The 27,934-nt window shown below is 63.1% G+C and overlaps 2 protein-coding genes and 1 long non-coding RNA gene across 3 annotated transcripts in view; 1 reads left to right on the top strand and 2 right to left on the bottom strand.

Moving 5' to 3' along the window:
- Window positions 1-2,025, bottom strand: part of LOC117196687 (uncharacterized) — a 51,820-nt gene extending 49,795 nt beyond the window's left edge. Inside the window, exon 1 of the long non-coding RNA XR_007474084.1 lies at window positions 1,529-2,025. This is a non-coding gene — a long non-coding RNA (uncharacterized LOC117196687). The remainder of the gene's footprint in view (window positions 1-1,528) is intronic.
- A 316-nt stretch (window positions 2,026-2,341) lies between these two features.
- Window positions 2,342-6,972, top strand: SLC22A31 (solute carrier family 22 member 31). Its single transcript, XM_049702848.1, is given in 12 exon segments — window positions 2,342-3,803; window positions 3,953-4,056; window positions 4,146-4,175; window positions 4,177-4,267; window positions 4,269-4,602; window positions 4,605-4,731; window positions 4,915-5,060; window positions 5,162-5,278; window positions 5,387-5,590; window positions 5,951-6,062; window positions 6,434-6,507; window positions 6,510-6,972. Coding segments are annotated over 12 exon segments (1,755 nt in total). The 5' UTR covers window positions 2,342-3,617; the 3' UTR covers window positions 6,740-6,972.
- Window positions 6,973-7,055: 83 nt separating this feature from the next.
- CDH15 (cadherin 15) lies at window positions 7,056-27,934 on the bottom strand. The gene is made up of 14 exons (XM_033406243.2): window positions 27,771-27,934; window positions 21,103-21,261; window positions 20,803-20,958; window positions 19,578-19,722; window positions 12,650-12,810; window positions 11,797-11,925; window positions 11,198-11,383; window positions 10,032-10,285; window positions 9,241-9,383; window positions 8,845-9,081; window positions 8,392-8,631; window positions 8,139-8,275; window positions 7,862-8,029; window positions 7,056-7,641 (listed from the first exon to the last, which is right to left on the bottom strand). Exons 1-14 carry the CDS (start codon window positions 27,810-27,812, stop codon window positions 7,417-7,419), a joined length of 2,382 nt encoding a protein of 793 aa, XP_033262134.2. The 5' UTR covers window positions 27,813-27,934; the 3' UTR covers window positions 7,056-7,416.

Here is a 27,934-nt window from a genome sequence, read left to right on the forward strand (position 1 = left end):
CAATGAAGTTGAACCCTTATCACATACCATATAAAAATTAACTCAAGGGGCTTCCCTGGTGGCGCAGCGGTTTAGAGTCCGTCTGCCGATGCGGGGGACGCAGGTTTGTGCCCTGGTCCGGGAGGATCCCGCGTGCCGCGGAGCGGCTGGGCCCGTGAGCCATGGCCGCTGAGCCTGCGCGTCCGGAGCCTGTGCTCTGCAACGGGAGAGGCCACGGCGGTGAGAGGCCCGCGTACCGCAAAAAAAAAAAAAAAAAAAAAAAAAAAAAAAAATTAAATTGGATCAAAGCCTTAAATCTAAGAGCTGAAACTATAAAACGATTAGAAGGAAACACAGGTGTAAATCTTCATGATCTTGAATTTGGTAATGGCTTCTTACATATGACACTGCAAGCATGAGCATAAAGAAAAAATTAATTGAAACTCATCAGCGTTAAAAACTTTTGTGCATCAAAAGACACAATCAAGAAAGTGAAAAGACAACCTACAGGACGGGAGAAAATATTTGCACATCATGTATCTAATGCTGTCTAGTATCCAGCATACGTAAAGAATTCTTACAACTGAACAACAAAAAGGCATGCAACCCAAGTAAAAAATGGGCAAGGGATTTGAACAGTGACTTCTCCAAAGACAAACACACATCCAACAAGCACATGGAAAGATGCTCAACATCACTAGCCACTAAGAAAATGCAAATCAAAACCTAAGTAAACTTTCAACTGCTAGGGCCCGGGTTCGATCCCTCTTAGGGGAACTGTAATCCCACAAGCCTTCCCACGTGGCAAAAAACAAACAAACACCTCAGTGAGATATTTCACACCAACCAGGATGGGGCCAGTTCTGTTTTTTTTTTTTTGGCTTTTGTTTTTTTAAGAGAAAACAGGTGTTGGCGAGGAGGTGGAGAAACTGGAACCGTCATATATTGCTAGTGGGAATGCAAAATAGGCAACCACTGTGGAAAACGGCTTGGCGAGTCCTCAAAAAATTAAACACAGACTCACCACATGACCCAGCAATTCCACTCCTAGGTATACACCCAAAAGAACTGAAAACAGGGAGTCAAACACTTGTACAGAAGTCACAATAGGCAAGAAGTGGAAGCAACCTAAACGTCCATCAACAGATGAATGGATAAGCAAAATGTGACATATAATGGAACATTATTCAGCCGTAAAAGAGAATGAAGTCCTGACACCTGCTACAATGTGGGTGAACCTTGAAAACATTACTCTAAGTGAAGGAAGCCAGATCTCAAAGGCCACGTGTTGTATGGCGGGCGGTTGCCAGGTGGCTGAAGAGGGAGGGCTAGGGAGTGATCACTTAATCATTACTTAATGGGTACCAGGTTTTCTTCCGTGGTGGTGATAATATACTGGAACTTGATAAAGGTGGTGGTGGTACCTTAAATGGTTAGTTTCATGTTATGTGAATTCTTCTTCAATTAAAAACAGTTAAGCATAATCTATAGGACCTGTTTTAACTTTCCTCCCTGCGAAAACGAAAAGTGAAAAGCAAACGCGACTGACCTTGTTCCTGGGATGGAGACCCTCCAGGGTGACGGTGTCGGCTAAGCCGAAGTGCAGCGTATTCCGAGCCAAGCTCACAGGAGGACCAGCGCGGGATAAAGTCACTTGGAAGCTCGTTTTGCCGAATAACCCTACGATAACCCTCAAACTTCTGAGGACGCGCAGCACCGAGTGGGGCCTCTCCTTTCCGGCCACCACGCTCCGCCGGGGCTGCAGACCGGTGGCCACGCAGGACGGTCCCCGGAGGACGAAGGGAGCTGGACGGGTTAGGGTTCGAGCTGGACGGTCCGAGCTGGACGGCCGGAGGCGCTCCCTCCCTGGCTGCAGCGCCGCGGCCGGCCGCCGGGGAGCAGTGGTGGCCCGCGCTACGCAAGCCTGGCCGGACCTCCTTCCTGCTCCGACGCCGGTCGGACCTCGAGCGCTCCAAAGCGCCTCGAAGGCCGCGGCCCCACGCCACGCTCCGTGCTAGTACGTCTCGCTGACCACGCCCCCGCGTCCACGGCCAGGCCCCTCACCTGCCCGGCCCTCGATGGCCCCGCCCCCAGCCCGCTCCAGGCCACACCCCATCCGTCCCGCCCCTCGGCCCAGGCCCCGCCCGGCGGCCTGCTTTGCCTTCCAGGGCTCCACCCAGCCGATACCGCCGCTCTCCGGCCCCGCCTCTCTCCGGGCCCCGCCCAGGCCCCGATCCGCCGGCCTCCAGAGCGCAGACACCGCCCCTATGGGGCCGCGCCCTCTCAGGCCCCGCCCCTCAGGTACCTTCTCTCTCAGGCCCCGCCCCGCCGGCAGCCGGAGTGCAGAGCCCTGGGACGGAGCTGGAGGCGCGGGTGCTGCGCGCGGCGGGCGGCTTCGGCCGGTCCCGGTGCCTGCTGGCCGCCGCCTCGTGGCTGCCGTGCGTGGCGCTGGGGTTGGCGCTGGGCTCGGAGCTGCTGCTCACCGCGCTGCCCGCAAACCACTGCGGTCCGGACCCCGCGCTCGCCCCCGGCCCCTGCCTGCCGCTGAGCTACCCCGAGCCCGCGCCCCGCGTCCGCCCCAACGGCACGCGGTCCTGCACGCGCGGCTGGCGCTACGCGCTGCCCGCCGCCGGCCTGCTGCGCAGCCCGGTCACCCAGGTCTTCTGCACCTGCCCCTCCGTCCCCCGCCCCGTCCTCTGCTTCCCTGCTCTGTCTCCCCCTCCTTCCGTCCCCCTGCCCTCAGCGCCCTTCCTCTGTTCCCCCTCCTCCAGTCCCGCCTCGGTCTTCGGCCCTTGATCGACCGGGGCTGTGGTACTGGGGCTTTCGACTGCGCGGGGCTCAGCCCCCTCCTGTCTGACGGTGCAGCAGGTGTCCATAGGCAGGGTGCCGGGCCTAAAGGCAGAGTCCGAGGCTGGGTGCTGCCAAGGTGGGCAGGCAGTCCGGGAGGGGGGCGGTAAGCTGAAGGTTTGAGCAGGTAGGTGCCCAGCGGTCAGCAGGGCCTGGAGTTCCCTTCGGTGCCATGAACATTCTAGCAACCTGTGGCTTTGGGCTATGCAGGTGTTCAGGCTGGGCTCCCAAGACACTGAATCAAGAGAGTGATTGGGTCACTTCCGTTTTTGAAGAGCAGACCTCCCACCTGTAAGGTGTGTGCAGGCTGGCCTAGGGGCAGGGACGCCAAGGACGCGGAGCGGGTAACGGGGCCTCCCTCCCCCTCCTCTGGCTAGGCCAGCCCACCCTGCCTTCCTCTTGGCAGCCTCTGCCCGCAGCCCCACCCCCTGCCCCTGGGAGGAAGGGCCCCGGGTGGAAGCTTGGACAGGGTTGCCACATCCCTGCCGGGCCCACCTGGGGCCCTGAACCGGCTGGGCTTCCTCCTTCTGGCCACCTGTTTGGTGTAGTGATGGATCCTCGCCCACCAGCTTTCACAAGCAGTCGGATTTTAAAATAAAAACTCTGACGTAGTGTGACCCAAAAGGGTGTGTCAAGCTTGAGGAGAAGACACAGAGTAGCCCGGGAAAAGGGCCCTTGGCCGGGAAAAGCTGGTGGGCGTGGCCCTGCAGCCTGTTCCAGGAGTGGCTCTCGAGGTGCACAGGCCAGGGGAAGGGCAGGAGAGGCCCTGGGGCCAGCCTGGCAGCAGAGTGATGGCCGGAGAAAGGCAGGTGCAACCCCGTGCAGAGCAAAGGAGAAACCAGACTTGGGGCTCCATGCGGGTGTCCTGGGGACCCCAGGCCTCTACCACCTGGGGGCTCAGACCAGGAATTGTCCAGTTCCATGTGAAGACCACCAGGGTCAGGAGGCCATGCCATGTGATCCTGAGTCCTGAGCAAGTAAGTCCCTGGTCTCTCTACCTGTTTCCCCTTGTCTCCAGGGAGGAATCGGAACAGGATACCTAGGGTCCCTTCCAGCGTGATATTCTGGGAACTCCAGCGGGGGTAGGGGTCCTGGCTAGCTGACAGGTGACTGGTATCCCCTACAGTGGAACCTCGTGTGTGAGGACGGCTGCAAGGTGCCCCTGGAGCAGGTGGACTACCTCCTGGGCTGGTTGCTGGGCTGTGTCCTCCTGGGCCCAGGCTGTGACCGGTGAGGCGCTGCCCCTGCCCTTCTGCCCTGGCAGCCCTCCCCTGAGCCCTCCTGACCCAAATCCACGTGTGTCCCCTGCTGCCCACTAGGTTTGGCCGCCGGGCTGTGTTTGTGGGCTCCGGTGCTGGCCACGGGCCTGGGGGCCAGCAAGGCCCTGGCCACTGGCTTTGCCACCCTACTGGTTTTGCAGCTGCTTCGTGGGGGGGGCCTCAGCAGGAGCCTCCCTAGCCTTCTATGTGGCTCATGAGTACCGTGGGGGGCTCTGGGGGCCGCCCACTCAGGCTAGGCCTCTGGCCCGCTGGAGGGCGCCTTTCTGGCACTCCAGTCGAGGGCTCTTCTCCAGAAGGTGGGCGGGGAGCTGTTTGCTCTGTGGGCTCTGCTCTTTGTGGGCAGGCCCGGGTGCCTCAGATGTCCAGGTCCTGGGCAGGCCAGCGACTGATCACCACAGCCCTGGACAGGGCAGCCCTCCCGAGAGGCCTGGGCCCCAGGCCGTCTGTGTCTGCCCAGGCCTGGAGCTGGGTGACGCCCCGCGCTGCCTGGCATTCTCCACGGGGGCGGCCTCTTCTCTGTGGCGGGCATGCTGCCGCTGCCTGGCCTGGCCCTGCTCCTGGAAGACTGGCGCCTGCTGCAGGGGCTGAGCTCCCTGGCCACGGGACTCCTGCTGCTGTTTTGGGGGTGAGTGAGAGGGGTTCACATCCACTGTGGAGGCCACGTGCATTGCTTCCCTCTGACCTCCATGCAGCAGCAGGAAGATGGGCACGGGCCAGGGACCCAGGGACACAGAGCCATGCACTGTGCTTCGCCACTGGGTCCTTCTCTACCGGGAGGTCCCCTGGCATCCTCACCCCAAACCCGCAGGTCTCCAGCCCTGTTCCCCGAGTCTCCCTGCTGGCTGCTGGCCACAGGGCAGCCGGCCCGAGCCAGGAAGATCTTGCGGCGCCTTGCGGAAGCCAGCGGTGTGGACCCCAAAGGCAGCTCAGAGGAGGGGAGCTCCCTGGCTGCGGGTAAGGGACCAGCCAGGGAGAAGGGAGGCCTGGGCGCTGGAGGAGGGAGGAGAGGCGCCATCCCCTCCTTCATGCCCCATTATGTCCCCGGGGCCGCAGAGCCGGACGTGCTGTGTGCAGGGAGCCCCAGCCCCGACACCACTCGGTCCTGGAACTCCGGCATACCCGCGTCGCCTGGAGAAACGGACTCATCCTGGGCTTCAGTTCGTGAGGAGGGGAGGGTGTGGGTGGGAAGGGGAGGGAGGGATCTTGGCCTTCCCCACGGGGTGAGAGTCCGCGGCTCTGGCTGGGCCTGCAGCTTTGCCCTGCCTCCCAAGCTGATCGGCGGGGTATCAGAGCCAGCTTCCTGCGCAACCTGGCCACGCGTGACCCCGCCTTCTGTTGGCCCTACTTCCTGGAGGCCAGCCTCGAGGCAGCGGCCGTGGTCTTCCAGCTCCTGACAGCAGATCTCTGGGGGCGCCGCCCAGTCCTGCTGCTGGGCACCTTGGTCCTGGGCCTGGCACCCCTGCTGCTCCTTGCAGGGGCCCAGTGTGAGTGTGGGGCCCTGCAGGCTGGCAGGGTTGTCATGTGTGGCTGGGGGTTTGCCCAGTGGTGGTGGGGATCCCGGAGAGGCAGGCACAGGGCATGAGGCATTCGCATGAGGTTGCTGTTCTCTCCCCACCCACCTCCCCACTGTGCACCCGGGGAAACTGAGGCCCAAAGAGGTGAGGGCCAAAAAGATTCTACGTGAAGGGGCTTAATATAAGGGCTTGGTGTGGCCGGGGGCAGCCTGCAACCCCTGACCCCAAGTGCAGGAGCAGAGGTAGAAGGCTGGGGAGGCCCGGATCCCTGAGACACGGGTGAGGGGAGGGAGGGAGTGTGGGCAGCGTGGGGCCTCTCCTCCTCCCCAGACCTGCCTGGCTGGACGCTGCTGCCCGTCTCTGTCCTGGGGCTCCTGGCCTCCCAGGCAGTGTCCGCCCTCAGCAGCCTCTTTTCAGCCAAGGTCTTCCCCATGGTGAGCAGGTGAGAAGAGTGCAGGGTTGGAGGGCAGGGCCCTGCCTGTGCGCCCCACGCTCCCCACACCCCAGGTCCATGCCATCGGGACCAGAGTTCAGGTGTCTCTTCCTGGGTGGCGAGGGGGACAATGGCCGCAGAAGGGTCTGCACATCAGCTCATGAGTGGAGCGGTGGGTGGTCGGAAGTGATAGCCCCCAAGCAGGGTCGGATTCCAGGGCAAAAATGGACTTTCAGTTTCCTAATGGAAAGGACAGTGCTCGATCCAGGGCAGCTTCCCCCCCCGACTCTGCAGGTGTCTTCCTGGGGCCTGCTAAGGGCCATCCACCCCAGGAGCGCTGGGTGCCCCGCTGGGCCGTGTCCCACCGCCCCCTCTTGCAGGGGTGCCGGGCTGGGCCTGGTGCTGGGAGCTGGGTTCCTGGGCCAGGTGGCCGCCCCGCTCACCGACACGCGTGGCAGCACGGCTTCTTTCTGCAACACGTGGCCTTCCCATCCTTGGCTGTCCTCGCCCTGCTGCGCGTCCTGCTGCTGCCCGAGAGCCGTGGCCGCGCACTGCCCCCGTCGCTGCAGGACGCCGACCGCCTGCGCCGCTCCCCGCTCCTCTGGGGCCACCCCCGCCAGGACCACCTGCCCCTGCTGCCAGCCTCCCTTCCCAGGGCCGGGACACAGCTGGTCCGGGAGGGGTGACCAGGCTGCAGAGACACGCCACCCGCCAGTACGGGCAGACGGGTCTCGGGAAGGAACGGGAGGGTGGTGGGAAGTGGGCCTCTTTGCTGGGGGCCCTGGTTCCCCCTCCACGTGGGGAGCATAAAGGCGTCCGTGGAACTTGGCACCCTCGCTGGTTCTTCCCTCAGGCCGCACCCTTGCCTGAAGGGGGCTTCTGGTGTCCACCTCCCCCTCACAACCAGGCATCCGCAGCCTCTCCAACTGCCCCCACCCCCTCGGGGGCCAGCCCACTGCTGCGGCTCTGGTGAGACTGAGGTGCAGAAAGGCCCTGCAAGTTGCCGTGCCAACCGTGCATTGGAGAGATGAGCACGTTTTTAATTCATGTTTGCCCGAGAGCTGCTTCCTTTCATACAGAGATGAGATCAGCGTGGGTGGGAAGCAGAGCTGGGAATGGGGCCTCTGACCCCATTGGAGGCAACTGACGGGGCAGGAGGGGCGCCTCCTTCTAGCCACTCCGCTCTAGGCTTTGGGCCCTGACTTCCCCTGGCTGAGACCAGGCCGGCCAAGGCCCCAGGGCGGGGCGCAGGGCCCTCTGTCCATCTCGACACACAGCCGAGTCCGGCGTGTCCGCTCAGGCGCCTGTGGTCTGCCCTGTGTCCGGGAGGCCGTGCCCTCAGCAGGGTGGGTGCAGGTCCCCATCAGAAAGCCTCTTCCCTGGTGCCCTCACGGGGCCCGTACAAGTCGGCCAGCCGGGCAAAGCGGGGCCCCCAGTCCCAGAGGCAGCTGTAGTCTGCGTCCTCGTCACCCAGGCTGGACAGGATGGAGCTCAGCGTGCCTGCCACGGATCCGTCCCCCTCGTAGTCATAGATGAGAGCCGTGTCGTAGGGTGGGACGGCGGGGTCGCTGTCCACGGCCTCTAAGCCCTGTGGAGAGGCCTGGGGCTCAGGACCAGCACGCGCCGGCCAAGCGCCCTCCGCCACCAGCTCGGCCGAGGCCTGGCCCCAGGAGCCGGGTTGGGGGCAAGGTTCTCTCTGGGCGATTCTCCTCCCTCGGCAAGAACCACCACCCCTGTCCAGCCCCAGAGCAATGCCTCAGGCTCGTGGGGTGGGGGAACGGGGTGCAGGGTGCCCCTGGGGCACCCACCTCGTTGATGAAGTCAGCGATGTCAGAGGGGCTGGTGGGCAGCACGCGGGGGGCCTGGGGGTGCGATCGGCCGAACGGGGCGTCTCTGCGCAGAGAAGGCCGTCCCAGCGGGGCGCCCAGGGCCGCCAGCTCTGCCGGGTGGCGCAGCTGGTCCATGTCATAGGCATCCTGAGAAGGGACGGACAGAGCGCGTGGGGGTGAGGGTCGGGAGGCAGCTGGCCAGCTGGGGCCCCTGGGGAGACCCCCCAGCACTTGTAAGCCACCCCGGTCCCCTCACCTGGTCCTCCTCCCCGCCCCCCTGCTCGTCGTAGTTGAGGATGTTGTCCCGAAGGTCGTCCTGCAGCCCGTGCAAAAGCCTCTTGTCACACGACTGCTGCCGGCACCGCACCAGGAGGGCCACCAGCAGGGCGAGCACTGGGGGTGGGGGGGGCAGCGGAGGTCGGTGTGGGGTGGGGGCGGGGCAAGGCGGGCAGGGCGGGGCTGCCAGGCAGCGCGGGGCGGGGCAAGGATCTGCAGGCGCGGGCACTCACAGAGCAGCAGGATGACACTGGCCAGCACGATGACCAGGGCGCCCAGGCTGATGCCCGCGCCACCCGCCCGCAGCGCAGCGGCCCCCGGCAGGCAGGCGCCGTCCAGGCCGCAGCGGCACACGGTCACGTTCAGGGGCTGCTCGCGCTGCTGGGGCGGCTGTCCCGAGTCCTGGAGCAGCAGGCTCAGGCGGTGCAGCCCCTCCTGGACCTGGAGCCTGGGCCGCAGGCGCGCATGGCTCACTGCAGAGGGTGCCGGCGGTCAGCAAGGGCAGGGGCAGCCACGCCCCTCTGCGCCTGTGCTTCCGGCGGCAGCCGGCCTGGGTTCCCCACCTGTCCCGTGTGTGTGTGTGAGATAACTGATCCCTGCGGGCCTGAGGATGCAGTGCACTGAGGTGGGAACCAGTGGGGACCTGCCCCAGACTCTGGACCCCCAGGGGCGTGGGGCGAGCTCACCGTTAACCTGGCTGAGGCTCCAGTTCCGGGCCAGCTCTGGGAGCCTGGGGCTCAGCTGGAAGTGGAAGGGGGCCCCGTGGGGGGGCAGGTCCTCATCCGTGGCCCCCAAGAGAAGACCGGAGCCCTGCTCTGGTGTGCTGCACAGGCTGCCCCACGGCGGGGACAGTTCAGGGGCGTGGTCGTTGACCTCCAGGATCTCAACAGACAGGGTCCCTGTGGCCGTGCTGGGTGGGGAGGCTGCAAATAGGAGAGGCCTGGTGGGCCCTTGCCCCTGCAGAGCCCCCACCCGCCCCTTAAGTCTGCTCGGTGGAGCGCCCGCTCTCAGCCCTTGGGCAGCAGCAGGGGCCCCAGCCAGGGTCAGGGAGCCCTGGAACCCAGGCCGAGCTCCACGCTCACCATCATCTTGGGCCAGGATGATGGCCCTGTACCAGCCGTCCTTGAGGAAGGGGGATGCAGGGCTGAGCACGCGCTGGGTCTGGACCCGGCCAGTGGCCCCGTCCACTTGCAGCCAGTCTTCAGGGTCATAGTCCTTGGAGTAGCTGTTGGCGAGGAGGGGAGGAGGGGCCCTGAGCCTGAGCCGGACCCCCGGAGGTGTGGTCATGTGTAGACGCGTACACACGCACACATACACAGGCCTTTAAGGATAGTCCTTCCATAGCCCTAAGCTGGTATTTTCCATCCCAATCGACAGATGAAAAAAACTGAGGCTCGGGGAGGGCAGGTGAGCTGCCCAGGGCCCCGTGGCCACTGAGTGACAGCTAGGATTCAACGGTGGGCACCATGTTGACAGACAAGGGTACATAGGGCCAGGGCAGGGGGTGAAATCCAAGACAGTAACAGCCAGTCCTAGTGGAGTAACGGCTCCCTGGAACGGACAGGGCCGGACACTCAGAGGCTAGCCAACACAGACGGGCCGTGTCACTGTGCGCCAGATGCAGCCCAGTCCTGCCTACAGGACGAGGTCACGTGAACGCGCACGCGCACGCACGAACGCACACGCACGCACGCACGGTACTTGAGAGCCCCTGGGCTCTCGGTGATGCACACAGATGAGCCCTCCGCCCTCTGACCAGGGCCCTGATGGGAACCCTCAGGGCACAGGGCTCAGTACCCTTAGCTGTGCTGCTACCCTGGCTGGGAGGTGGACTGGGGCTGTGAGTTCCCCCTGCTCACCCCGGGGCCCCCACCTGAGCCTCTGTGGCTGCCGTGTGTCAGGGTCTCGGGCAGAGAAGGTGGCCACGGGGGTTCCTGGGGCCGCCCCCTCGGCCAGGCTGGTCCGCAGCGGGTTCTGCTGGAACACGGGCGCCTCGTTGACATCCCGCACCTGCACGCTGACCCTGGCCTGGCCCCGCTCGGCCCTGGGGGCCGCCGCCTGCAGGGGAGCCTCGTTCTGCGCCGCCACTGTGAGGTCGTAGTGCTCCCGACTCTCGTAGTCCAGCGGCTGCAGGGGAAGCGGGGCGGCCGCCCGTCAGGACTCCGGCCCCCTCCCCCCATTCAGGGAAGCCTGAGGCAGCTGCGGCCGAGAGGCCTCTTCTGCTCTGTCCTCAGAGCCCCTTCTTTCCTTCTGCTTTTTAGCCTCGGAAAAACAAAAATCACGCAGGACAAAAAGGCACAAAAAATAATGCCAAAATGACGGCTACTCATCACGCAAACGTATTTGCTGGGTGTTGTGAGGCCAGTTTCCCGTCCCCTGGCCGGGCGTCCTCCTCGGTGCCCCAAGCAGACACTCGCCTGGGTCTTGCTAAGAGGGTATTTGGTGGACGTGGTTGAACTGACCCGTCCAATCAGCTGACTTTAAATAAAGAAGATGGTCCTGGAGAACCTGGGTGGGTCTCATCTGTGGGTGAGAGTCTCTGAGAGCAGACCTGAGGCTGCCCTGGGGAAGAAGGGCTCCCACCTCCAGATGCAGCCTCAGCTCCTGACTTTGCAGCCTGTCGCAGCCCCGCAGACTCCGGACTTGGCAGCCGCCTGCACGACGGCCGGCGTGAGCCAGTCTCTGGCAATAAGGCTCTTCCTGTGTTGACAGCTCATCTGCATCTCTGTGCACGTGTATGCACGTGTGTGTATGCTCAGGTGTGTGCGTGCACACGTGTGTCCTGCTGGTTTTGTCTCTGGTCTCAGTTTGGCCGACATGTGAGGTCTGTATTTGTGCACGTTGATCATATACTTTAAGTGGCAAGACACTGGAAGTAACGTGGGCTTGCCCCCTCCTTCCAGCCCTGTCCCCCTGTGGTCAGCGTGGCCCGAGCCCACAGTCCTAGCGTTCTTGGTCCCCTTCGCTCCCTTCCTAAGGACGCACAGAGGGTCCAAACGGGGTCCCAGGGTGTGAGGAGAGGCACCCTCCTCAGCTCACCTTCACCACAGACAGCACACCCTCGTTGGTCCTGGGGTCGGTGCGGATGGCGAACTGCCCGTCAGGGTCGCCCTCCAGGATGGTGAACCTGGCCACCCAGTTGGGGGAGCCGGGCAGGTCCCGGTCCTCTACCTCCAGCCGCCCCACGTCCACTCCGCTGACGGCCTCTGTGGCCTCCAGGAAGAACTGTGGGAACTCGGCCCCGTTACCCACGGGTGGGCCGGGGACGGTCCCCTGTGGGGTCACCCTCCCACTGCCCACCCACGAGGAGTCCAGGGCACCAGGAGCCCCCTCCCAGTCTCGGCCATGTGCTGGGCACATCCTCCCCGGAGGGCAGGGCTGCCGCTCGCTCCCACCCAGGAAGGCTTGGGGACAGGTCCCACCCCAGGGTCTCCGTGGCTTCCCCCCAGGGCCCTCTAGCTCCTGACATGCTCACAGCCCCCCGCCCCCCGATGCTGGCCTCCGGCAGGGTATCCTGCACGGTCCACACAGGATGCCTCCTCTGTGGAGCACCGAGCCTCCCACCCACCAGAAGCCCCGGGATCGGGGGGAGGTCAGCCCTGAGCAGCGGCCGGTGGAGGTGAGGACGGTGGCAGCACCTGACCCCTGGTGAACTCGGGGGCGTTGTCATTGACATCCTCCAGTGTGATGACGGCCAAGGCAGTGGCGGTGAGGCCGTCTCCAGACATGTCCGCCACCTGCAGAGTCAGATTGTACACGGCGACCACCTAGGAGCACAGTGACGTGGGGTCAGGAGACCCAGGTGGCGCACAGGGCGGGGCTGGTCAGCCACCTTAGGGCCTGGGGGCAGGGCCAGCAGACCCCAGGAGGCTCCAGCATCTGCCCTGCTCCCAAGCTCTGGGGCAACAGGCTGCCTAGCCTCTCCGGGTCCGACGGCACCACTGTCGACCCCAGACTCTGCCCCAGCCTGTGAGTGGGCAAGAGGACGGTTGCCGAGCCGGATGAGCACTTACGGGGCACCTGCTGCACTGGGGTGTGGGGTCCCTGCCCTGGGGAGCCAGGTGCGGCTGCCGAGAGAGGGGACAGAGATCAACTAACGCAGCGAGTGGCCCTGGGGAAACCAAGGAGGGCTTCCTGGAGGTGAGGTGCCAATGCCACACAGAAGCCCGGCAGCCAGGGGCCGCAGGGGCCCCACAGGGGAAGAGTGGGCACGGCCGGCTGGAGGGCGACTGTTTCTCTGCAGCATGCGTGGTCGCTGTGGGCCCACCCCAGGCCGAGGAGCCCTACTGCTCTGCAGGCAACAGGGTGGGGGAGGTTACGGCAGAAAAACACGCTAAGGGCTCCTCACACCATCTCTGGACCGAACCACACAACTACCCGCGGGGCAGGTCTGCCGGAGCCCAGGGCCACGGACAGTGTCCGCGGCACTCGGACCCCTCGTCTGGGGGGCTGCCCTGCCTCAGCTGTCAGGGTGCAGCTGCATGGCCTCACCTCGCGGTCCAGGCCCACTTGAACCGTGCGGATCTCCCCCGTGTGCGGGTCGATACTGAAGAGCTGGGGGCCGCCCTGCTCCAGAATGGAGTATCGCAGGGCCGCGTTGTCCGTCTCCGGGTCGTCTGCATCCGTGGCCTCAGCCCTGGTCACGTAGGTTCCTGGGAAGGGAGGGGACATGTGGGGGTGACACCCATGGATGCCAGGGCGCGTCGCCCACTCCCCCGCGGCCCACCGCACCAGGTCCAGGCCCCCGATCAGCCTTGCACGTGCAAGCATCCCGGCGTCCTGGCTTGTGTCGCGTGTGGGGATGAGGTCGGGTGTCCTGCTGACACCTGTCTCCTACAGAACCCTGAGACAGACCAGGCGAGCCCGCTGGGGAACCAGCCCCAGGCGGGGCGAGGCAGCGCCCAGGGCCGCACCTGCGCTCTGGGGCAAACCAGGCCCTGGATCTCAGGAGAGAAGGGCCTCTGCAGGGGTCCTGGAGGTGCCCCAGCACCTGTGCCCACCTGTTCTCTGGAGCAATTCAGGTCTGACCACCCCTCCCCACACCGGCCCAGATCAGGTGTACTCAAAGTTATCCCGGTGAGGTGGACCAGCCTCGGGCCACCCGAGGAGCTAGCCCCCCCTCACCTGTGACTGGGCTCATCCCAGCCCCTCCTGGGCCCTGACGGGTCAGCTGAGTGTCATGCTGGTGTCTGATGAACGGTAGTGACCCGGCCACTGACCCAGCCTTAGAAGGTGGGAAGCTACCTTAGCAGGTAACTCCTGGCATGATGCTGGACCCCAGGCTAAAGCCAAAAACAATGTTTAGAATAGGCACCCTGCCACCGGGATGCAGACACGCGCTTCCAAAGGCACCTGTCGGGCTCTCTGTGACTGAGCAAGTGCGCAAACTCCTGGGGTGACTGGAGCCCAGCTTCTCGCCAACAGAGAAGAGGACCCAAAAGGAACCCTGCAGAGCTGGATCGGAAGTGGAGGTGCCAGAGAGGACTCGTGACTTGTGATGGAGGCACAGAGCCGTGTTAACACAGCTGTGACAGTGCGTGCACACACGCACGTCTATATGTATGTGAGCTTACTTCCCAGCCCCGGCTGCTGAAGGGGCCTGGGCCGGTTTGATGAGCTTCTGATCAGCCAGGATTTGAGCTTCAAAACAACGGTGCAAAGCAGCACAAGCCACTGAGTGAAGCAAGAATCCACAAATCCAGACACATCCGTGTGAACAAAACACATACGAGACAGGCCGGGACCCGGGACCCTTTGCTGCAGGGCTTGCGCCTGGACACAGGTCTCCTCAAGCCACAGAATACAGAGAAACTACAAGGGACTAAAAATAACTATGTACGTGGCAGTTCGAGCAAATGCTGGACGACATACAAAGAGACTAAAAAGCCCAACGGCCACTTCTGAAGAGCAAACACCGGCCGGGAGCAGAAGCAGGGTACCTGTGCGCGCCCCGCGCACACACCACCACCTAAGGTGGTGTCTTTCCCGGCACCGTTTGCTGAGGAGACCGCCCTCTCCACGTTGAATGGTCCTGGCGTCCTGTGTAAAGTCACCTGCCCGTGATGTGAGGTTTATTCCTGGGCTCTCTATTCAGTTCCATCGGTCTATGGTCTGTGTGTCTGTCTTGAAGGCAGGTGCACACTGATTACTGTACCTTTGCAGAAAGTTTTGAAATCAGGAAGTGTGTCCCCCAGCTTTGTTCTTTTCCAGGATGGTTTTGGCTATTCAGGGTTCCTTGAGATCTTATAGGAATTTTAGAATGAGTTTTCTGTTTACGGCAAACCCCCTAAGCCACCCCTCCGCGGCCTGACCCCCCGGACACACCCCTGACCCCTGGACACACCCCATATAAGGAACAAGCTCGCCCCCCCTCAGGGAGCAAGCTAGCAAGGGAACCACTCCCCACCGCTGCAGCGGGGGCCCCAATAAAGCCTTGCCTGAATTTCTTGTCTGGCCTTTGATCAATTTCTATTGATTAAAGAGGCCAAGAACCCTGGTGGGTAACACATACACACATATTCATATACAGGGGTACTGAAGTCCTATCATACAATAGAGAGCCAAGTGATGACCAAGAAGAAACAATGAAGAAACAACAGCTGACGCAGGCAAGAGCCGCCAGAGATGCTAACGGCTGGGCGGCAGCTTGAGGGGCAGCAGGACACCTGCACAGTCTCAAAGGGTCTCCCACAAGACACCTATTAATTACAAAGGGGAAAGGAGAAAAGCCAGAGCGAAGAAGCTTGGCGGACACCCCCTGAACTACACACCCAAATCGGCATCTCCAGGAACGGGATGTGCACGCCTCCTGAGGGGCTCCAGCCACGCAGACTCACGCAGAGACAATCATCACAACAACCGCCTAAATGCCTCAGGATGTCAGTGTCGTGGGCAAGGAGGTGAAAGCTTTCGCAATGAAAACTACAAAAGATCAGTGAAACTGAGAAAACACAAATAAACGGACAGACAGAAGACTTGTTGCTAAGACGTCACTACCACCCAGAGCGACCTACAGATGCAGTGCGATCCCTACCAAAATCTTAAGGACAGTTTCTTTACATAAATACAAAACTCATTCTAAAATTCCTATAAGATCTCAAGGGACCCTGAATAGCCTAAACCATCCTGGAAAAGAACAAAGCCGGGGGACACACTTCCTGTTTTCAAAACTTTCTGCAAAAGTAATGAGTGTGCACCTGCCCTCAAGACAGACTCAAAGACCGATGGAACCGAATAGAGAGCCCAGGATAAACCTCACATCCACGGGCAGGTGATTTCACACAGGACGCCAGGACCATTCAGCGTGGAGAGGGCGGTCTCCTCAGCAAATGGTGCCGGGAAAGACATCCACAGGCGGAAGGATGGAGCTGGACCCGTAATTACTTAACAGCATATGCAAAACTCAACTCAAAATGGATCAGACCTAAGTGTACAACGTAAAACTAAAACTCTCAGAAGAAAACATAGGACACTGGTAATGTCACGAAGGCAATGATTTCTTGGATATGACACCAAAGGCACAGGCAACAACAACAAAAATAGACAAACCGGACTTCACGAACATTTAAAAATGCATCAAAAGACACTATCGACACAGTAAAAAGACAACCCACGAAATAGGAGAAAATATTTGCAAATCATGTATCTGATAAGAGATTAATATCCAGGATATACAGAGAACCCGTAAAACTCAACCAGAAAAAAAAACCAACAAGCAACTCAATTCAAAAATGGGCAAAGGGACTTGAACAGGCCTTTCTCCAAAGAAGATACACAAATGGTCAATATGCACGTGAACAAACGCTCAACATGACTAATCATTAGGGAAATGCAGATGAGAACCACGAGATAGCCCCTCACACCCACTAGGATGGCTGCTAACAGCAACAGAACAAAACAAAACAAAAAGCAACAGGTGCTGGTGACGATGTGGAGAAACTGGGACCCTCCTACACTGTTGGTGGGGATGGAAAATGGTGCAGCCACTGTGGAAAACACCATGGAGGATCCACAAAAAATTAAAAATACGGCTTCCCTGGTGGCGCAGTGGTTGGGAGTCTGCCTGCCGATGCAGGGGACACGGGTTCGTGCCCCAGTCCGGGAAGATCCTACATGCCGCAGAGCAACTAAACCCGTGCGCCACAACTACTGAGCCCACGAGCCACAACTACTGAAGCCCGCACACCTAGAGTCCATGCTCCACAACAAGAGAAGCCACTGCAATGAGAAGCCCGCACACTACAACGAAGAGTAGCCCCCGCTCACCACAACTAGGGAAAGCCCGCTCGCAGCAACGAGGACCCAACACAGCCAAAAATAAATAAATTTATTTAAAACAATTAAAAATAGAACTACCATTTGATCTACCAGCCCCACTTCTGGGTACATACCCAAAGGAACTGAAAGCAGGGTCTCAAAGACATATTTGGACACCCACGTTCACTGCGGCACTATTCACCACAGCTAAAAAGCAATCCAAGGGTCCACTGAAGAATAAACAGATAAACGAAATGTGGTATAAACATCCAATAGAGTATTATTCAGCCTTGAAGAGGAAGGTGATTCTGACACGGGCTACCACACTGATGAGCCCTGAGGACAGGATGGTCAGTGAAATCAGCCAGACCCAGGAGGACAAGTACTGTACGATTCCACTCGTGCGCAGACAAATCATAGAGACAAAAGCAGACAGTGAGTGGCAGGCACTGGAGGGGGAAATGGGGAGTTAGCGTTTAATGGGGACAGAGTTCCAGTCTGGGAAAATGAGAAAATTCTACGGATGCCGGTGGTGGTTGCACAACGATGTGAACGGGCTTAAAACCACCGACCCGTACACTTAAAAATGGTTAAGACGCTAAACCTTGTTGTATGTATTTTGCCACAATAAAATTTGGCAGAACAGAAGTCAGTGTCATGAGCTCCTGGTGGCTGAGGACCCGTCCCCAGTGAGGGGGCGTGAGTGGGCGGGGGCCTCAGTCCTGCCACCACGACGAGAACGGAGGGGAAGATCACACCTGTGTGAGCCCGTCAGACGGTGAAGCACAGGCGACCTGACACCCCCGAGTCCAGGCTGTGACCCCCCAGGAGGTGCACACGCTGGGGCTCCCCTGGTGGGGCAGGTGCAGCGACCCCACAGAAGCAGGAAGAGGGGCCGAGATTGGCACAGCTGCTGGCGGTCCCTGGGTGCCCACACGGGGGCCTGTGCCCTCTCCCACGCGCCCACTGACTGCTCCCAGGGAAGGCGGGGTGGGAGGAGACCCGGGAGGGCCCCTCGGCTCAGGCCACAGGGCGGCCCAGGTGTGGGGAAGGCCATCGGTGGTCCACAGTCACAGGGTGAGGGTGGGGCTGCTGGGCTGGAGGGACGGCGCTTTGCCTTTGGGGGAGGAGCAGGGACCCTGAAGCAGCCCCAGCCCTGGGGCTCAGGGACCACCTTCGACCGAGACTGCCCACCCCCCAGTACCCCAGGAGCCCTGCCAGGTAGCACACAGGGGCTGTCACCCCGCTAGGGGCCCCTCTGCATGCAGGGCTGCGCTGCCGTGGCGGGAACGCAGAGAGGCCCCCGGGATCTGAGCTCAAGCAGTGGCAGAGGCTAGGCCCGTCTCCTCTCCCCACCGTGGGCTGGCCCCCACCTCTGCTGTGCTCTTACACACAGGGAAAGAGGAGAAAATTCCACCCTAGTGATTAAACAGCCAACAGAACCAGATGTACGGCGAACCAGACACTTGGGCTTTTATCTGACAGAACTGAAGCAGCCACCCTCCGCGTGCAAAAGGCCCTAAAGGAAAAGGTGGACGGCATGCAGGAGCAGACAAGGCTCAGACAGGCGGCAGGGACTGTGGACAGAGGCAGGACCGCCTTAAAGGAAAAGGTGGACGGCATGCAGGAGCAGACAAGGCTCAGACAGGCGGCAGGGACTGTGGACAGAGGCAGGACCCCCTTAAAGGAAAAGGTGGACGGCATGCAGGAGCAGACAAGGCTCAGACAGGCGGCAGGGACTGTGGACAGAGGCAGGACCGCCTTAAAGGAAAAGGTGGACGGCATGCAGGAGCAGACAAGGCTCAGACAGGCGGCAGGGACTGTGGACAGAGGCAGGACCGCCTTAAAGGAAAAGGTGGACGGCATGCAGGAGCAGACAAGGCTCAGACAGGCGGCAGGGACTGTGGACAGAGGCAGGACCGCTCTAAAAGAAAAGGTGGACAGCATGCAGGAGCAGACAAGGCTCAGACAGGCGGCAGGGACAGTGGACAGAGGCAGGACTGCCCTAAAGGAAAAGGTGGACGGCATGCAGGAGCAGACAAGGCTCAGACAGGCGGCAGGGACTGTGGACAGAGGCAGGACCGCCTTAAAGGAAAAGGTGGACGGCATGCAGGAGCAGACAAGGCTCAGACAGGCGGCAGGGACGGTGGACAGAGGCAGGACTGCCCTAAAGGAAAAGGTGGACGGCATGCAGGAGCAGACAAGGCTCAGACAGGTGGCAGGGACTGTGGACAGAGGCAGGACCGCCTTAAAGGAAAAGGTGGACGGCATGCAGGAGCAGACAAGGCTCAGACAGGCGGCAGGGACGGTGGACAGAGGCAGGACTGCCCTAAAGGAAAAGGTGAACGGCATGCAGGAGCAGACAAGGCTCAGACAGGTGGCAGGGACTGTGGACAGAGGCAGGACCACCTTTGCTCTAAAAGGCTTCACTGGGCAGCTGAAGCTGAACAGGTATGCAGGTGAGGTGTTACACTGTGTTAGTGCTAACCCCTGACTTTGAAGTTACACTGAGTCCCTGGTGTGCTCTGAAGGCCTCCGGTCTGCAACCAGCCTGGGATCTGACCAGAGCCCCGGGGACCCGGTGGGGAGGGAAGGAGCAGATCACTGTCTGGAATGCCTATTCTGCCTGGAACAGAATCAGGCCAGCGAGTCTGCCCTGTGAGGACGCAGAAGGGACAGAGGGTCAGCGGTTTCTGCACTCAGTGTAGAATTAGTAAGCGGAGAGAGGCATCGACTGATAACGGGCAGGGGGGTCCCTCTCGGGGGATGAAGGAGACAGAGGTTTGGTTGCACGACACTGAATGTGCTAACTGCCACTGAAAAGCTCCTTCCAAAATGGTTAATTTTATGTTATGTGAACGTCACCTCTATTTAGCAGGAGGAGGGGGGAGGAGGGGGAGGGGAGAGCAACGGAAACCACCGGAGCTCTGCCATCCAGGAATCCTCTCTGAACTCTGGAGGATTTGGGGGTTGACATTTATATCGCAATGGGAAGAGGCTTGAGTCGACTTGTGGAAATTCCCTCCGTCCTGGAGACTGTTTACGTGTTTTTAGACTCTCTGAAGGACCTCTGAAGTTCTTGCTGAAGGGAAATCCTGGACTTCTGACCTACCCAGCGCCCTTCGCGAAGCTCCCTCCCCCACCGGGAACCCACTCGGCTCACCTGGGACGGCGCCCTCCAGCACCCGGCCAGTGAACACCTCCTGCCGGAAGACAGGCCGGTTGTCGTTCTGGTCCACAACCACGATCTCCAGGTCCGTGGGCTCCTCCAGGGTGGACCCCCCCAGGTCCAGAGCAAAGGCCCTGAGCTAGTCAAGCAGAGAGCAGGGGCTGGCACTGCGGCCCCCACGAGGGCAAGAGCAGCAGTGAGTGCACTCTGTGTCCTGCTGGAAACAGGTGAGAAGCGGCACGGGGACGGGGCAGTGCCGGGCAGGTGGGACTGCCCTCGAGGGGAGCCTGGGTTCTCCCAGCAGGCGGGGTGGCCACCACGCGCCCCCTCTTGCCTGGGCCACCAGGAAGCCCACAGCTGTGCTTCGAGCGTGGCTGCAGCGACGCTCCCCCTGGCGCCCCTGGTCTCTCTTCCCCTGGCGCCCCTGGTCTCTCTCCCTTTTTCTGTGAACAGTCGTGGCTGCTTTTGAAGTTTCCGCTCCACACGTGAAATTGTAACTTCAACCGCCTCCTGTCCCTTTGGAGAACAGACTTGGTACAACTTCCCGGGGAAACACACCCTCTAACTCTCTGTGTAAGGGAACCAAGAGCTGGTTCTCAAAGTCTGAGGGAGACTCCGGGCACAGGAAAGGCAAAGGCTGCAGCCCCCTCCCCGGGGCAAGTCTGAACATCACCTTAGGGTGGCCAGGATGGGGGGCGGATCATCTGTCTGTAGGGGACTCAGGCGAGTTCCAAGCTCCCCTCCTTGGCCCCTCGCTCACCCCCTCCCCACGGCCCTTTCTCTCAGACCTGACAATCCCAAGGCCTCCATTGGGCAGATCCCATCCCACCTCCCCCGACGTCCCACCCTGACAGTCACGGGGCAGCTGCCGCTGGGGGCGGCCAGTTCCTTGGGATTCCTCCCGGCACTCCTTCTTCAACTCACATAGCAGGCTCAGGGGAGAACCGGCCACACCAGTGTCTGGTGTTGCTTTCCTGGGAAGGCTGCCGCCCACCCTGAGGCCGGCTGCCCAGTCCTCCTGGGCAGGACCCAATGTTCAGTCTGCTCACGCACCTGCCGAATGAGCCTGTGATCCCGAACACCTGCTTCCTGGGGCAGCCGGTCCCAAATCCCACCCCTGCCCCCCAATTAAGGATGCTGGGTTTTGCGGGTGGAGGTGTGGCCATGGCCCCCATGGGGCGGGGCGGGGCGGGGCGGGGCGGGGCGGGGCGGGGCCCACCCTGAAGCGGTCTGTCTTCTCTCGGTCCAGCACAGCATTCAGGGACACCTTCCCTGTGAACTTGTCTATGGAGAAGATCCCCCGGGGCTCCTCGTCCACGCCGGGCCCCTGGATGCTGTAGATGATGCTGCCCAGCTGCTGCCTGTCCGACTTGATCTGTGGGACAGGTGATGGGCTGGGGAGGTGCCCCAGGGGAGGGGTGTCCCCTCTCTGCAGCCCTCGGTACCCCCCCAGCTGGGATGGGGTCGCTCAGCCTGCGGCCCCAGGGGCGTGCCCGCCCTAAAGCACGCGGCCCCTCACCTGCACCAGGGGGAAGGGCAGGCGCTTGTGGTTCTCGGACACACTGATGGGAGGGATGACCCAGGCTCTCCGCACGCGGCCCGGTGCCGGCATCCGGTGCCAGGGGTACAGGGTATGCGGCCTCCTCAGCCCGGGGACCCCCACTGACAGGCACAGGCTCTACAACAAAGAAAAACCTCCGTCACCACCACAGCAGCGCCCAGAGCTCCCCCACCAGGGCCGGGACGTCCCCTCCCTGACTGCCAAGCCCTCCGTCGTGTGGCCCGGGGAGGTTCGGGCGCCAGGACTTGGGGGGCATGGGGTGCTCAGGGGGACAGGAGGCAGCCTGGCTCCCGGGAGCCCGGGGATGGGTGGCAAGGCCCGGGAGGGAGGTGGGTTGAAGAGGAAGGGCAGCTGGGCTGGGGGCAGTGGGGGGACACAAGGCCACCCCAGGCCTCCTGGTGACGTGAACTCTTGAGGGCTGGTCGAGGTTGACCAGGCAGCGCTTTTGTCCTCAGAGGCCCAGAGAGGGGGCAGCTGTTCACACGGCAGGTCTCCTCTGCCAGGCTGGGGAGGGGGACACTCCACACGCCTCTGGGAAGCAGGCGGTGGGGCTGTCTGTCCCAGGGCTGCTTTGTGGAAATGAAACGGAGCTGAGCTCCCAGCTCCCCGCCCCCTGCGGCAGCTGCCTCTGCCTCTAGGGACCGGCGGGGTGGGGCGTGTGCAGCTGTGAGGCTGAGGGGCCGGGAGGACGGGGCAGCTGGAGTGTTTTGGACCCTGATCCCCCAGAGCCCAACCCCAGCCCGTGCTGTTTTCCTCCCAGAACCGTGGAACCAGGTGTGACCGTGTAACCAACACTTTAGTACCTGGAACCCGGGACGCTGTCTCCGGCTCCGCACGCCCAGGGGACAGGGGGGCCCTGTGTGTAACGTCCCCGAAGCCCAGCGCTCAGGGCCTGTGGGGCTGCAGAGGCAGGAGAGAGTGCGGGGCAGCCGTGTCCCCCGACGCTACCCCACAGGCGGGGCCGGGGATATGCACCCACCGCCCTGCCACCACCCGCTGAGCTCTGGGCTCAGCACTGAGGCTAGTCAGGAACGCGGCCCGCGGTGCCGAAACCCTCCCCAGACCCACTGTCAGCTCGTCCCCCCCACCTCTCAGACGGGGAAACTGAGGCCCAGAGAAGAAAGCCACCTGGTGGGGTGAGGGCAGAGCTGGCGGCAGCCCCAACTAACACCCAGAGTCTCCTGGGACAGCCCTGGTTTAACACGTGGTCTTTGTATCCCACGCCTCGATCGGCCAGTGGCTGGTCTGAGCGTGGGCTCAGGCACTGGGGCCGGCTGGGCATGGAGGCACTGGGGGCCCTCTGTGCTCCCCGAGTCATGAGTGGGGCCGACGCTGGGGCACCCTTGGAGGGCACAGAGCCTGGCTGGACTTGGATAAGGGCTGTCAGGGCCCAGGGCGGGGGCAGGGATGCTACTGGGACCCAGCTCGGCTTGGCTATAGGAGAACGTGAGCAACGTGCCTTCCATGGCTCTTATGACCCCCCCAATCCCCCTGCGTTTGCAGCTGCCCCCTGCCCAGCCCCCCTCCAAATCCAAGGCAGGGCAGTGCGGGAGATGCAGTGGAGCTGCTCCTGCCAGGCCCCTCGCCAGCTCTCTGTGCTGCGGGCTTCCTCTGCCTCCCACGGCCCTTCCCCTCCTCGACCCCTCGACCCCGCCCCTGGCCGGCCGGTCCACCGACTTCTGCTGAGGTTTCCATCCCTTTCCCCATCGCAGTCGGTAGAGGGACCGGGCCTGGGCTGGTGGCCTCAGGGAAGGGGGGCTTGGTGACTGGTGAGTGGGGGGACTTAGGGGGCAAGGGAGGGAGGAGATGCCCTTCAGCCAGGAGGCCGCTCTTCCGGGCAACCTCTGGCCTGTGCCCCCCTGCATGGCCTCCCTGTTCTGCCCCCCTGGGTCCTTGTACACTTTGCTGACAGAACTGCACTGACATCCAAACTAAAGTCAGTCTCCCTGGGGGGCCCCGGGCCACCTCCCTGGTGCCCAGACCTCGTCCTGCCACTGCACTTGAAATGCCAGGGGCCTGGGGTCCAGGCAGCAGCACACCCGGCTTGGAGAAAGGGCCGGGCGGTTCACCAGGCCCCCGAGCTCCCCGTGGCCCGACAGATGGCAGCACTGCCTCCAAGCCTCCCGGGCAGCTGGCTTCTCACCAAGACGGCCCAGCACAGGCCAGCGTGGTGTTCCCGCCAAGCGGAGACCTGCCGGCCTTTGTCACAGGCTCGGGGGGGATAGCATCTGTTTCCTGGGCATCTTGGGGCAGCAGCTCCCTTGCCCCCAACCTCGCCTTTCCCCGCCCCTCCCTCCGCCCCTCCCCAGCCCCTCTCAGCCCTCAGGGAGCAGCAGAGGCGGGAGCCACAGGTCCACCAGCGCTGAACCTCCAGCGCAAGGAGCATTTCTGTGATGCCCAGTGACACAGAGGCACCGCCCTGACCTCAGCAGGGAGTGAGGGACAGCCTGCAGATGCTCCCGGGCCTCAGGCTCTTGGAGAGGCACTGGGGGACACACTGCCCTGTCCATACCTGGGCCGGCCCCTCCGGCCCTGCAGCCCCCCACCGAGCCTACGGCTGCCCCCGCCCTGCCAGCAGCCTTGCTGACACTCCAGGACGCCTACCGGCTTGGCACAGGGCATGTGGCCGCGGCGGAGTCTGGGAGTCCTGGACCCCAGACTCTCCACGGCCCAAGGTCACGAGGTCAGCAGAAGCCGCAGAGCCTTGGCAGGGGCCCTCGCCCAGATCGGAGGCTGCAGTAGGTGGCGTGGCCAGACTGGGCTGCAGCCGACCTCCGGCTCTCGGGACGCTTCTCAGTTTGTCCTTTGTCCTCCCGCCAGCCCCTTCCCAGAAGATGCAGGTGGCCGGGGAAGGCCTGGGAGCCGCCTGGGAATCACAGGACATTGGAGCCAGGACGAAGCCACGTGCACAGAGCCGTGGACGTCGAGTGCACATCGCTCACAAACGCTGTCACCCTCACCGCCCCCGCACCACACAGAACCAACGGGCATCAGGGACCCACTTCTCCCAGCGGGTGCCCGGTGGCATCCCCATGCTCACCCTCTGCCGCTCCCTTAGCCAAGAGCCTGAGAGAACAGCCTGGAAGCCCTAGAGACGCTGGGCCGCTGCCCCCTCGCTGTGGTCCCAGCCCTGGCCCCCAGCCCCACGGCTGCCGAGTGAGAGAGCTCCCCGTCTGGTTCGGAGCTCGTGGGGCCCAGCAGCGCGGTGAGCACCCTACAAACCCACTGCAGGGGCAGGAGTGGCCTCACCCCCCCCAGACCCAGGCAAGGGCCCGGGTGGGTGATACTGTGTCGCTGCAGGCCACGGTGGGCAACGCCCTGAGCCCGAGAGCAGCTGGCCAGCTCCTCCCGACGCCTCTCTGGCCTCTGGGCGGCTCCCGTCCCCTGGGATCTGAGATGGCGCCCCCTCCCCTCAGGCCCCTGCAGTGGGGCTGGGCTACTTCACCACCGGCTGGGGCTTCCAGACTTGACTCATCATCACAACCAACCAAGGTCAGGAAAAATACAGATTCCACCAGTTCACCCCCGGCCTACTGAGTCAGACCTCCCAGGGGGTCCCGGAGCCCCCAGGTGAGCCTTGGGAACATCTGGGAATCAAGGCAGGCGCAGGGCCGAGAGGCGGGACTTGGGGGTCACACAGCCCTGCCCTGGCTCCCACCCCACCCCTCGGAGGCCCTACGTGTGGACGCACCCCACCATCAACTGTTCAGAAGCGAACAAGTGCCTGAGCCCTGGAGGGAATGCCTGCCGCCCTTGCCCGCTGCAGGGGTCTGTCCTGCCTGGGCACCTGGGGGCAGCCCGCAGAGCTCTCTGCTTCTCTCCACCAGCCCTCGGTGGGATCGGAACAAAGAATTACGAGGCACGGCCCCGTCTCCTGGGAAGAAAGCTGATGGCTCACCTGCCCTGGATAGAGAGGCTGGTGACCAGGGCGGCCAGGGGCACAGCAAGGAGAGCCTGCTTCAGCTCCTGGCACTACGGCCTCTGGTGGCCCCTGCGAGTGGCAGGCAGGAGGCCCGGGTGCGTCCTGGTTGACTGAAGGGTAGCATCTTCCATCTCCCTGCAATCGGGCAACCCTTACGCAAGGAGGCTGCCACGGCTGGGGAAGGGGCTCTGGGGCTCTCCTGAGCACGTGGCCTCTGGGAGGAGGCCGCAGCCACACTCCTGGGGGCTTTGCAAGCCGTGAAGACCCCCTGAGGCAACGGGAAAGTCCTGGAACAGGACGGGCCCCACGGCAGACACGCATGGTCCTCTCCAGAACACACTGTCGGTGTGACAGTAACCGGGGCCGCGGAGGGAAGCCAGGTCGGGGCGCTGTCCTCTCAAGGTGGGCAGGACAGTCGGGAGCATGGTGCCTGCCCCAGTCAGCGGGGGTGGGGTGGGGGGGAGGCTGGAGAAAACAGCTGTCCCTTCGCCTCGCCATCTTGCCCCTCCTCTGAAGCCCGCAACAGCTGGAGGGGGCTCAGGGGAGAGCCGCAGGGGCCTCTCTGGGCCAGGCGGACAGCTGGGTCCATTCCTGGCGCGCCTGATGCCTGCCAGGCCGTCCAGGAACAGGGCGGCCTGGATTCCAGCCGGGGGTGGGGAAGGGGCTCAGGCCTGGGGAGCTTGTGGGGCCTCTCCCTTAGCCCAAGCAAACCCCACCCACGTTCCCCCGGGCTCCAGGCCTCGCACCTGCTTCCTGGAATCTGAGGGACCCAGGCCCGGAAGTGATGCTGGAGGGGTGTCCCCGCACGTGAGTGCACGGGCAGCGACATGGCTCAGCGGAGCCGGACGCAGGCTTGGGGCCCCTTCCAGCAGCACGTGGGTCTGCCATCTGGGCTCCCCACCCCCAGGCAGGGTGGGTCCCAGTGAAGGCCCAGCTACTGGGGACACCACGGGCACAGGTGAGGGGCCGATAGAGGCCAGTTCCGAAAAGACACACGCTAAGCCCCCTGGCCGACATTTCAGGCAACACAAGGGAAGGGTGAGCCTCGTTCGAGGCCACCAAGCAGATGACGGGCCTGTGCGGAGTCTGGTCCACAGGCCCCCACCCCAGGGGCCCACCCGAGACAGCCCTGCCGGGGGGCTCCCGGAGGTGGAGGAAGGTGTGTCTGGGAAGCGGCCGCAGGACCCGTGTGGCTGGACAGGAGAGGACAAAAGTCTGAAAGCTGAGCTGGATGGGGGAGGGCCGTGCGAGGTCCTGACGCAGACACATGTCGGCCAATCCCGAAGTCGCTCCCCTCACACCGGAGCTAATTTGAGCCGCGGGGAGTGCGGGAACATGAGTGGCCAGGCCCGTTGGCTGGCCTCCCAGCGCCACCAGAATTCCCGCAGTCCCCAGCTGTCTGGGAGCGGGTGCATTGGGCATGGCCCTGGGGGAGGGGAGAGGCATCTGAGAGGGATCTACTCCCCTCCCCCGCAGCAGAGTCCCCCTGGGGCCCGGTCAAAGGATGACACCCCCAGACCCAGGAGTGGGCCTCCGAGGACATGCCGCCTGATGCGGGGCAGGGGCAGGAATCGTGGGAGGGGGCGTTGCAGCCTGGAGCCTTCTGGAGCGCATGGGGGCATCCAGGCCCTGGGGTGGGGGCAGAGAGCCCGCTGCCCCGGGTGGACTCCCAGCAGCGGGCCAAGGGGCACATGCCGTGGGCAGCCACGCTGTGCCGGGCAAGGGTGGCTGCGGCCTCCCTCTGGGTCAGGTGGCCATGGCAGTGGGGAGCGGCCAGCACCGCCTCCATGGGGTCAGTGAAGGCCCGGAGGCAGGGGTGTGGGTAGCTGGGGCGGGGGCTGGCGGCACCTAGTCAGCTGCCAGGGGCTGAAACCCGAGCTGGAGCCGGGGGCGCCGCGGGAGTGAGGGGCGACGCTCGCCAGCGGCCGGCGCTGCGTGATGGCTCTGGAAGTGTAACAGTGAGTGATGATTCGTGGGCGCAGGGCCAGGCCCTGTGCTCATCACCTGTCAGGTGTAAGAGGCCTGAGGCCGTCCTCCTGGCCCCCGGCCCTCACCAGTGACCACCGCTCAGCCCAGTCCCCCGAAGCCCGGAGACCACTGAGGCCACACGCTGCACTCCTGGCCCCAGCCTAGCACCTGCCCAGAAGCCAGGGGCCGAAAGGATGCGGTCCCAGCCACCCAGGGGTGCCCGTGTGGCGAGTGGGGCGGCCTGTGTTTCCTGCCGCCCGTCCTGCTCCCACCAGGGAGACCAGGGCTCCCCAGGGAGAGGGGGCTTCTGGAGGGCAGAGCCCACAGCTGCCCCTGCCGGCCGGACACATGGGGGCTCGGACTCCACCCAACTAGACTACGGAGAATCACCTACCAGCTCACAGGGGTCCCTAGGGACCAGGCCTCCAGGCTTTCCCAGCTGGGGGTGCTCCTGCCGCCCCCTCTCCCTCGCCTCCCGCGAGACTGAACACTCCCAGACCCCAGCAGGGCTGAGGGGCGCCCCTCCGGAGTGAGGGCCCGCCTTCTGGGTGCTCTCCTGGCCGTCCCCGAACTTGGCTCCCCGTCCGGTCCAGCGGAGGCGGTTACACTCCCCCCTGGACAGGGCTGCCCCGCACAGAACCCTCGGCTCTCGGTCCCCGAGGCCGGGACGCCCCACTCTAAGACGCCGGCGCTCAGTGCAGGGGCCAGAGACCCCCGCGCAGCGCCCGTGCCTTACCTGGGCCAGCAGCCCGAGGGCGAGGAGGAGCGCGGCGTCCATGGGCCGGCGGCGGGCAGCGGGCCGAGCGTCCGGCGGCGGGAGCGACGCCTTCTGCTGGGACAGGACCCGGCTGAGTGACAGCACAAGTGTGCGGGGCGAGCCTGGCGAGGGAGTGATAATGT

This window comes from Orcinus orca, chromosome 20 (assembly GCF_937001465.1).
Source record: "Orcinus orca chromosome 20, mOrcOrc1.1, whole genome shotgun sequence".
Classification (NCBI taxonomy): Eukaryota; Metazoa; Chordata; class Mammalia; order Artiodactyla; family Delphinidae; genus Orcinus; species Orcinus orca.